The sequence below is a fragment of the Glycine soja genome, chromosome 19, assembly GCF_004193775.1.
Source record: "Glycine soja cultivar W05 chromosome 19, ASM419377v2, whole genome shotgun sequence".
NCBI lineage: Eukaryota > Viridiplantae > Streptophyta > Magnoliopsida > Fabales > Fabaceae > Glycine > Glycine soja.
Genome location: NC_041020.1, coordinates 38,001,598 through 38,013,500, shown reverse-complemented (window position 1 = coordinate 38,013,500; position 11,903 = coordinate 38,001,598). Strand labels below are relative to the sequence as shown.

Genomic DNA, 11,903 nt, shown 5'->3' with positions numbered 1-11,903 from the left:
TAACATGTCTTGATTTTCCTTCTTTTTTTTTTTTTTTTACAATTCTTCTATTCAGTTTGTAAAAAACAAAAAGAAGCACGACAAATTGTTGGTATTTCCTTGTCAAGATTATCAGAGAGGAGACAAATGGATGGGACTGATCCTCCATATAGTAGAAGATTGGAAAATAAAAAACGAAGTTATTTTACTAGTATTTGTTACCTGTCGGGTTCTTGTTTAAGATCCTGTGCATTTTCTTAAAAATGTTTCACATCAAAGTTCTCTTTAGACTTAAATGTACGTTGCCAGTCCCGCCCACCAAATTACACAATTATTCTATACTTTTAATTACTATTCAACCTTTCTTATAGGGGTATTAGTGTAATATATACAGATTATTGTAATATTTTTAAACATTCATGATTGTTAGTGTGACAAACATAAGAGACCGTTGATGTAATGTTTTCAAACAAAGGGGGAATAGTAGGTATGTAAAAAAGAAAAGTGGTGTTATGTGTAATTTGAAAAAGAGAAAAACTCAAAAAGTGAGCATAGTTTGCTCAATGAAAAAAGACTTAGAATATGTGAGTGTAATTTGCTTAAAATAAAATTATAATAAATATTAACATAATTTCATTGTTATTTGTTTTGTAGAGATCCCAAGTATTAGTGAAGATATTTTTTCTCGAATTAGGTAAAATTTTTCTTTCGAGTAGGGACAGTTCTAGGAAATCACCAAGGGTGGGCTGTATTTCTCTTAATATCTAACTCTTAACAAATAAATAATGATTTTTTATAAAATTATTTATTAGGGTTTAATTTACATTTAAAAGAAAATTTGATTTTCATTTATAATGATACAAGATGAAAACACATGTATTTATAACTTGTATTAATGTTTTTTTTATCAAGTTTTGAATATTTTTAGCCTACAAGAATAATAACAATAAAATACACAACAATAATCTCAACAAAAAGAGAAAACATACTCATCGGATATATTAATAACTAAAAGTCATCCAATTTTGTAATAATTATATATAATATATATAAATGTTTATAATACACACAACATAATTAGCCTCCATGATAACTTGATGGAAAGGAATAGAGATGTCAATTTTATCATATTTATTAGTTAATATAATAATATATTATCAATTAGTATATTATATATATATATAAAAGAAATTTGAAAATCAACAAGTAATTGGTCAGAGTAATAGATCTCAAATTCGAGTTTTGTGGATGAAAAAAATGTGATTAAATTAAAAAATAAAAGAAATTTGAAGAATCAACAAGTCATTGAAGGATAAATCTCGAGAATCTTATGGATAAAAAAAATATGATTAGAAAAAAAAATTCACTAAGGTTGGGGAAGGGGGCTAAAGCATTTTTTTATATAGACTAAAGCTATGGTTAATTTTATAAACCTGACAAGTGACTAATTAATGAAAAGTGACAAACATACGCTAAAATAGAAAGTTGTCCAACAAATAAAAATATAGCAACCTAAGTATTGCCATATTTAGCAGTATATTTAGCAACCTAAAGTTTTATAATGAAAATAAAAACTAACACTAATTTACATAAATGATAAGGATTTATATTTTTTAATCGAACAATTCGGACTTCAAATTCTAATCCTGAATATAAAATAAACCATGATAAAAAGAAAATATTCATATGTATTTTCTACCTCCAAGACATATTAGTCATTTGGTATTAATAACATAGGAAAAGAATAATAGGAATAGGAATCTCTAGTATCTGCCGCCAGCAGCTTAGTTATTTAGGCATCTGTTTCTGAATTCTGACAGAGGAGTGGCCTCCAACATCCTCGAGAAAGTCACTTTGTTAATATGGAATGAACTCCACATATAGACAATCTCTTCTTAACTCATATTATATATATTTACCCTTAACAGACAAACTAATTAAATATATATATATTAAATCGATCCATGAATATAATCAATTGTATTATTTAATTTTCTGGAGCAACGGCTATATGTCGATCTCTTTATAGGTAAGATAGCAATAGCATACATTGTTAGCCACTTTGTTGCACTTATCCACAGAAAAAGACTCAAGGTTCGAACGAAGTTAATTTAAGCATGCAATTATATTTAGAATCCATCTTTATCTTTAGTTAATGCCCCTAAAATTTCGACTCATGGCCTAATTCAACCATATAAGGAGGTTTTTTGTAAGATGAGCACCACTCAAGATTTATAAAGACTTTATTGATTATATTTTTAAATAGTGTAAAATCTTAACACACTTCTGTTACATTCAGAATTAACATCTGAAGGGTAGACAAATACAAGCGACTCAATAACAATATGCCTCGTATCTAAAATTAGGCGTTTATAATATTTTTTTTTATTAACAAGTGTTAGTTGTTAGTTTTTATTAAAATATTAATAAAAAAAATTTGAATCCACAATCTCTTGCTTTTTCTTTCTTCCTTCAACCACTATATCAATTTTATAATTTTTTAGACATCCAGAACATACACAAATACAATGGTTTAATAATAGACTTAGAATACACCTTAATATTACCTTAACATATAATTTTGACTTAAGATTTAATCTAATTCTAAAAAATCCATTTGTTGGGTGATGACTGTTAAAGCCTCAATGATATCATTGGTTGTATCTTTAATAAACGTGAGATCTCAATCATCATTTATTTTATCTGTCAATATTTTTTATTAGTTTTTTTTGTTAGAATGTTGATGGGAGAATTTAAATCCATAACCTCTTTTCCTCCATTCTTCCTTCAATCCTTCAATTCTCTCTTTCTACTTACAATCAACTTTATAACTCTTATCTCAATCATTCTCTTAGGTAACTATTTTCTCATTTATTATATATTCTTTTACCTATATATTGTCTTGAATATTTAATTTTATATGGACAGTTAACAATCTTGGTAATCGCTCGGTCATGAGTTTAAATTCGAAAATATTTTCTTTGCATATACAAGAATAAGTTGTGTAAATTAAAATAATTCTCCTTCATTCCTTGGTAAATATAGTGAGAAACTTATATCACGGTACCAGGATACACTAGTTAGTTAGTTAATTAACGTTAATTTTTTTTAAAAAAAGTTTGTAGTTTATTGGTTTTTATATAAAATTGAAGAGTGATGATGGACAATCTCAGTTTGGAAAAAGAAAAATTAACGTGCCTAGCTAGGTTTCATGTTGATATGTGGAAAAAACACGTGCACGTGCATTTGTTCCTCGGTGGAATGCGCACGCGGATTCTTATGCATACATTACAAGTGCATTTGAATGAGTTTGTTCGTTAGCTGAGCCTTCGAAGATCGCATGCTACTACTGTTGCTTCCTATATAATTCCCACTTGCACCCACCGCACTACATATGATTTCTCTACTCACACTAATCTAAGACAATAATCAATCCAAATATTTGCCATCTAATTCTAATATGCATGCATATGGCATGTCACCAATCAAAAATTGGTTTCGATCAAATTCATATTATACATATAAGAATCAGAGTTTGAAAACAAAATATACCAGAATTGAAGTATACATCACATGCTTATAACAGCTAAAACTAAAGTTTCCAAAATCGCAGGGAAGTTTCTGTTGTAAAGTCTCAGTCCTCGTTATGAAGTTTGTTCATTAATTATATGATCTTTTAAAGGTTTATTTTATTAGTTTATATATCTGTTCGAGAAGAATTGAAGTACTGGCAAACTTTGTTGTGTCTTAATTAAATAGGGAAAAGATTAAACTCACACACACACAATCTATAAAAGTATTTCACATAAAACATATATATATATGTATTATAATATAAACTAACGGGGAACTAGTTTAATTACTTGGTTGGTTTCCGTTCTTATAAAGTCTTAAGTCACCTTGAGTTTGATTTAGAACAATATAATGATAACCGACGTGATAGATAAATAGATGGATATAGTGAAGGTAATCAAATGAGTTACCCAAACTAAATGCGAGTTATAATGAATACCGAAAAAAGCTCAGATTCAATTCAAACATTTAAACTGAAGTTTAAACCTGGCAAAAAATGACACATTTTTCTTTTATTTTATTAAATCATATTTTCTTTCTTCTTATTTATTTCTTTATTTTATTCCTAGTCACTCCCAATTAAGCATAGTTCAAGCTTCAAATTGAGACCGTTAGTTATACTTCCGATTAGCATGACCTCTCGATATATATAGTGTCGCTTTCTGCCCCCCATTGAAGCTAACATTTCTAGACCCGACACCAAACAATATATGTGATACCGTACATACGATAGGTATGGAACAAGATAATTATTTTCATATGTTATATTCCGTCAAGTCTTGGAAGGAACAGATTATTCTCTATATGAGAGTGTGAAGTTGTGGGGGACTTATGTTGAAGTGAGAGTGTATAAATGTATCTTTTCATTTTGAAAAAATTACAAATATATATATATATATATATATATATATATATATATATATTTTGTATTTTTCTTCCCCATTTTTATATATTTGAACTTAGTGACTTTAATTTCTCACTCTATTGTCAAATTTTATCTTTTACTTTTCCTTTCTTATGTTTCTTTTCCTTTTTAGTTTTGTGAATACTTTACTTTTTTTCAGCTGAATATTTAATTCCATCTCACATTTTAGGTTAAATCATCAATTTAGTTCCTAAATTATTTAAAATATTTTAATTTAATCTTCAAATTTTAAAACAATCCAATTAGGTCACTCAATTGTTAAAATCACATTAATTAAGTTCTTTACACATTTGAGATTATCAAGTCACATGTTACATGTATCCAAATTAATTAATGTTATTAACATGAGACGATTGACGAAAAAAACTTAATTGATCTAATTTTAACAATTAAAAGACCTTATTAGAAACCAAACTAAGACATTTTAATTATCTAGGAACTAAATTGATAGTGACAATAAAACCTAATAAAAAAAATAGTGACAATAAATAATAGTTACATTTTAGTTCATTCTATGAAATTATCATTCTTCTTTTTAATTTGCTGAGAAAAAAATCATTTTTTTAATATCTTGCTGGTTTAGGCTCTGGGAATCACCATGGGAATTGTAATGTGAAGGTGTTTTTGCTTGCCTACTAGTGTAGGTTTTGCTATTGCACTAGCTAATAAGATCATATATATCAATGTCAACGTGGCCCATGCAATGCACAGCACCGATGATGGGAGCCCTTCATTGACTCTCCGAGGAAGAAACGAATATGATGCTTCACTTTCACATTTCTCTCCGAATATTCCCTACATTCTTAACTTCTCTGCTATCGGTTTTGGACAAGAATCGTACCAATACCATTTTCTTCTAACATATTTATTTTAGACTAAAACTTGTTAGAAAAAATTGATAAATGCTTAAATTCACCTTTGATCTCTATAATTTTATAATTATACAATTTTAGCGTTTAATTTTTTTATTGCTTATTTAGTTCTCATATTCTTAAGATTTAATAATTTTAATCTATCGTTAATTTTTTTTATGAAATTGACTTACATGATCCATATAAGTGATGACATTGTATTGCCTTGTTGATATGTTGAATGATGTGACTCATGCAAATGTTGCATTGACAATGAGTTCATGTTGCAATAAAAACCAAAACTTAGATTGTCAATGATATATTAACATGTGTTAAATTTTCACATTATCTAGTAAGTCAGTATACTATCATTAAATGACACGTTAACAATTTGTGTTAAAAAGTTTGACAATAGACTAATGATAGATCCAAGTTATTAAATTTAAAAAACACAAACAACCAACAATGAAATGTTTTAATTAAAGAAACAAAATTACACTATAATAACTAAAGTGGATCTAAGCCATTCATAAAAGAATGCACTCACCGGAGTTTTTTTATTTGTTCATCTTTTAAATATGACAAATAGATTAAAAATATTATTATAATATATATTTATATCATTTTTAATTTTTTTAGTATGACACTTACTATTGTTTATTATTAATAATAACTGCATAAAAATATTTAACAATTGCATAAAATAATGATATGATTAAAAAGATAATAATTAATATCACTTTATTTTCTTACAAAAATATATAATAATAATAATTTTTTATTTATAAATAGACAATAAAAATGAACGGAGGTAATACATCTACATCAGTAATTAGGTTGGCTACTTAAGTTAGTTAATGTCCAAAAGAAAAAGGAAAGTAAAACAAACACAACATTTAATGCACCACATGAGTAAGAGAATGAATACTTAATCAAAAGTACAAAAATTAGAGGCAGTTCTTCAAATATTTTTTCATACTACTTTTTAATTAGAATTAGAATTTCATCTAAATAATTTACATAATAAATATTCATATTAAAAATCAATATAAATTATTGAGATAAAACTCTAATTTAATTAGAAAACAATAAAATAAAAGCACCCAAGGAAAAGTATGAGAGCACATTTCTAGCAGAGCAAGATATGCATGAGAACACATAGTAGCTACAACTTGCATATCATTATCAGGTGAGTCCTGTGTGGTGCAATTTCAAACCTTTACTATTCATTTATTTAACTTTTACCACATAGAAAGTGGAAAGAGAAAACAATTATTAAACTTTTACTACCATTTTGAAAGTGGAAAGAGAAAAAGAGAGAATGTAGGTTCTTTTTTCATTTAGTGTTATAGATTTTATCATTTCTAAATTTAAAATATCCGTTCCTCCTTGTGAGTGATTTGAGTGATATTATTTTTGAATCTTTAAGTAAGATTTTGAGTTTAAATTTTATGAATGAAAAAAATATAATAAAAAAATCTCACTAAATAATTAATTAAAATTTTAACAAAAATTAATTATTAATAAAATTAATAAATATTTCATATCAACATCATATAAAAAAGATACTTTGCTGGTTGCTTGTTTGTCCCGACTCCCAAAGAAAAATAATTGAAAGGGCCACTTTGTTGTTTGTTTGTAAGATTGAGATAGCAAGTAGGTGGAAGAAAGAAGGACTGAAAATGTAGTATAGTACCCTCAGATTTTGTTTTAAGTTAGCACACAAGTCAGAATAGTCTATTTATTCCTTCAACAGTTTCCAAAAACTTCTTTATTCATTTCTAAATCCTTCTTTTTCCCTTTGAAGGGAAACCTTAATCATTCTTTTTAGTACTTCAGAAGATAAGCAATGTTCCCTCAGAGAATGTTCAACCCTCCTCTTCCTCCTACTAAATATACTTCTTCTTTGTACACACGGGTTCCTGCAGGATCAATTTTTAACACACAACACTTTTCTCATAACACAAATCTTCACATGCATATTTAGTTCATAGCTTTTTTTCTCTGTCTGCACTATCATATCATCAAGTGTGTCTCTCTGCTGCTTCTCTTCTGCATCACCATCATTTTCTTCAATTCCTGAAGTTAGTTCCCTTTGATATTTGATCTGGGTCACCTTCTTTTTTCTTCTGGGACCAGTTTTCACCTCACCCTATTTTGCACTGCTTGCTTTGTGTTTGTGACTTCGTCTCACCAAAATCTCAGAATTCAAGAGAATTTCCCTTGGGTTTTGTTCTCTGTATTCAAATTTGGTGCCAAGTTTGTTCATTTTGGATGTAACTATGTAAGTAAAACAACCACTGCATAGACACCTTGCTTTTGGTTTTGAGGTCACTTTGTTGCAATTTGAGTTGTGGGGGGTATTGGGATTTATTTTGTATTTGGGAAATGAAACATATAGTGTTGTAGGGTGATTCATAATGGGATCTCAAGGTGGGACAACCCAAGACCAAGAGCCAAAGACTGGTTCTTTGACCAGGCAAGGGTCTTTGTACAATCTCACCCTTGATGAGGTGCAAAACCAGCTTGGAAATTTAGGGAAACCCTTAGGAAGCATGAATCTTGATGAGCTGCTCAAGAGTGTGTGGACTGCTGAATCTGGAACTGATGCTTACATGCAGCATGGTGGTCAGGTGGCTTCTGCTGGCTCATCTTTGAACCCACAAGGGAGCCTAACATTGAGTGGGAATCTTAGCAAGAAAACTATTGATGAGGTTTGGAGAGATATGCAACAAAAGAAGAGTGTTGGTAAGGAAAGACAGCCTACACTTGGTGAGATGACCCTGGAGGATTTCTTGGTGAAGGCTGGTGTGGCTACTGAACCTTTTCCCAATGAGGATGGTGCCATGGCCATGTCAGGGGTTGATTCCCAACACAACACATCACAACATGCCCATTGGATGCAATACCAGCTCACTTCAGTTCAGCAGCAGCCACAGCAACAACAGCATCAGCATCAAAATCAGCAGAATAGTGTGATGCTGGGTTTTTCGGGTTTTATGACTGGCCATGCGGTTCAACAGCCTATACCGATTGTGGTGAATACGGTTCTGGATGCAGGATACTCAGAAGCATTGCCATCTTCTTTGATGGGTGCCTTGTCTGATTCACAAACTGCAGGTAGGAAAAGGGATGCCTCAGGTAACGTTGTTGAGAAAACTGTAGAGAGGAGGCAGAAGAGGATGATAAAAAATAGGGAATCTGCAGCTCGGTCCCGGGCTAGAAAACAGGTTATATTTGGTTTTTTGCATGGTGTTGTTGCTTTGAAGTCTTATTTATCTTTTTTGTTGTTGTTTTGATACAAAGCTGTATATATTTGAATGGACAGGCTTACACACAAGAGCTGGAGATTAAAGTTTCCCAATTAGAAGAAGAGAATGAAAGGCTTAGAAGACAGAATGTATGTTTCAATTCCTTTGTCAGTGTGCATCTTTGCTTTATTCTTGTCAGCTGTGCTGATATTTGTTGGTCAGATTGCTTCCTGCCATCTTGGCAGGGCAATGAATGGTTGAAATGTTTGTTGGTGATTGGTATTTCAACTGGTCAGTGATTTTTATAAAGTGGAATGTTTAAACTAATTGAACTTCTACTACAATTAATGATTTGTATTTGGTTTATCATTTCTGTTATCATTGTTAATATTTATGATAAGAATTTCTCTTTTTTTTTCAACCTTTTGATTTGGCTTTGATATGAATCTGTATTTTGGTTATTAAGCTTTGTGTGGAATAACTGCTAAAAATATATTCTCAGTGTGTAGCATTTTTTTTTTCATTTGCTATCAATAGCTGCCAACTGGTGCTATGCAGAAAATTCATTATTTGACAATGTGGATAGTTTCACTGTTACCTTGCTATTTTTTTCTGGCTTTTATAATCATGGCTAACTAGGGAAATCATTCTGGAAGGAATGAAATCAAAGTATTAGGGTTGTAACGAGTAAGTATATTATCTTAAACTATATAGAAGGTATGGCTATTTGACAAGAAATTGATCTTTGCCTGAAAATTTGTGGCATGTTCTAGAGTTAAGTAATTGCAAGTGGAGTTGTATGAACAATTTAGCCTCTGTAAACACGTGGTTGTTTTCAACTACCACACGAATGTTAGATTTTCATGTTTCTCCTGTATAGCTTTCATTTTGATCTTTTCCTCTCTTGTTGATTATTATACTATTGAAGTGTAGCAGCCCACCTTAGGCTGGTAGGCTGCTTTTTTAGTCTTTTCATATTCTCTGCTTTCCTTTGTTCTCTTCTTTCCTTCTACATACATTATTCTGAATCTTCTTTATTTGACAATTGATACTTATCGTTGTACCTAATTTCTTGGCATTAGCACTAGAAGACTTGCAGATTTAATGATGATTTCTGACTGTTTGGTCTAAATATTTTCTCCTTTCTTGAGCAATGAAATATTTTCTTTTTTCATTATTAATGTTTGAGAGGTTAGATTATTAACACTCTGTCTGCCATGGCTCCAAGGAGTTGTGTTTCAAATTATATTTTTGGGCAAAAAATTTGTAGAAACTGTTGGAGGTCTTTATATTGACAACTTCATCAGAGAGTTAGGGGTTGAAAAGATACAGGTGTTAGTGCGGGAATGTAGCACATATATTGACCACTTATACAATGAACAGATCAGGGTTCTTTAAAGTTGAAAATATGATGAATATCATGTGAAGAAAGAAGTGCTAGGAAGGATCATAAGGACGGACGTACCCTAGAGCTCATTGTAGTGCAAGAAAAAAGAAGAAAAAATATTGTATGTAGGAGTAAATACTTAATTATTTTTAACCCTTGATTACAAGTAATTCCATAACAAACAGTTCATACGAAATTTTGTGTTAGATACTAACTCCCAACATTTAAATTGTTTCCAAACTTGAGATTAGGGGTTTGACTTCCCTCTGTTCCTTATGTGGAAGTATACATAATGGAAAGAAATACGACGATTCCATTTGTTAAAATAGATTCACCTTTGTTGGAGTACAAGCGTGAAGTGAAGTCTCATATTTGGTAAGAATGGGAAGGTTGATCACCATATAAGCGACGATAAGACCCATAAACCAGAGCCTTAAGGTTTTGGGTTAAAGTATGGTATCAAGTTCACTTATGTCATTACTTGAGGCCCGTTTAAATCTCTCCAGGTAGTCAATGCTACAAGAATCAATAGTAATGCACAAAACATAAACCTGGTGCTATTGAAATTGAAAGAAATAAGCTGTGAATGGTAATAATAACCTTGATCATAAATCTATGTATTTGGAAATTCTAGAATTATTTGATTTTTGAAGCATTTAATTATGTGACTACTATGTCTATAACCTTAAGTAATCTCATTTGGAATCATCCAACTTTGTACTGATCACAAAAATTTGATTTTATGTGAGCCTAAATATGAGTATATAGTTGTAATATTATTCTCATATCTCTTTTGGCATAAATCCTTTTGTCTTCAGTTTTAATGTAACATTTGGTCATGAATCCATCTCTTCATTGTAACTTTACTGATGACAAAACCAAAGGGAACCTGACAGTTACACAAATCTTGTAATGAATCTTCAGCTATATGAATTTCAGCTGAAGAGCATGAAAATCACTACTGTTTAGATCCTAATAATGACCATAGTTAAAATATATAAAAAAGAAAGATAAGGTTTCTATGTTCCGACTGAAGCCGATTGTCTGTGGTTGTCTTTTTGTGGAATCTAACGGAAATATCTGTAGTTAGATTTTAATAATAGATGTGGATGCATTATATATCATACCAGTTAAGTTAGAACTTTCTTGAACAAGCTTCATGATCATAAAACTTCAAGTACATAGCCGTGTGTGTCTGTTATATGGCTTTACCCTTACAAATGATCTTTGAACCAACAATATGGTATATTGTAAACTGATATTTTGAGTTTGAAACTAACTAACCATAATTGCATACTTGTTTTTCTTCAATTTGCTGAATTACATTGTTGAAGCAAAACTAGTACACGAAAAATGTTTTAGATGATTTATCTCTGGTCATAGTAACTGTTCTTTTATGATCTCTCTTGCAGGAGATAGAGAGGGCATTGCCAAGTGCGCCACCACCTGACCCTAAGCATCAGCTTCGCAGAACTAGTTCAGCTCCCCTTTGATGGTTTTATTGCAAATGAATTCCTACCAAACTTTGATGCACTTCCATAGTTCTCATATGCAATGTTTGGCACTCAAGCTTCCAACATTTGGAAGGTTATTTTTCTCTGGGAAGTTCTGCTATTTATTCTCCTCGGCGTGTCCCCTTGTAAGAGTGTTTTCCTATATGTACATTTTATAAGCCCCACTTCCAACTTACCAAGCACTATAAATATGCTTTAGTCTAATTTTGAACACATTACGTTACGGCTTTACTACCTTTTTTAGGACAAACCTTAGGTGCAATAGATGTTTTGGTGTTGTTCTCCAATTAAAATTGAAGTTTTATGTTAATAACCCGTGCTTTAAAGGTCGGCATTAAAGGTTGATGCCTGTTTCTGAGATGAAATTTGAATTTCAATTGAGGAACAGAATCAATAGTGCACTTAAATTTTGTCCTTTTAATA

The 11,903-nt window shown here is 30.6% G+C and overlaps 1 protein-coding gene across 1 annotated transcript; it reads left to right on the top strand.

Moving 5' to 3' along the window:
* The first annotated feature begins 7,002 nt into the window (after positions 1-7,002).
* Positions 7,003-11,887, top strand: LOC114400630 (ABSCISIC ACID-INSENSITIVE 5-like protein 2). Its single transcript, XM_028363172.1, has 3 exons — positions 7,003-8,558; positions 8,657-8,728; positions 11,379-11,887. Exons 1-3 carry the CDS (start codon positions 7,749-7,751, stop codon positions 11,457-11,459), a joined length of 963 nt encoding a protein of 320 aa, XP_028218973.1. The 5' UTR covers positions 7,003-7,748; the 3' UTR covers positions 11,460-11,887.
* The last annotated feature ends 16 nt before the right edge of the window (positions 11,888-11,903 follow it).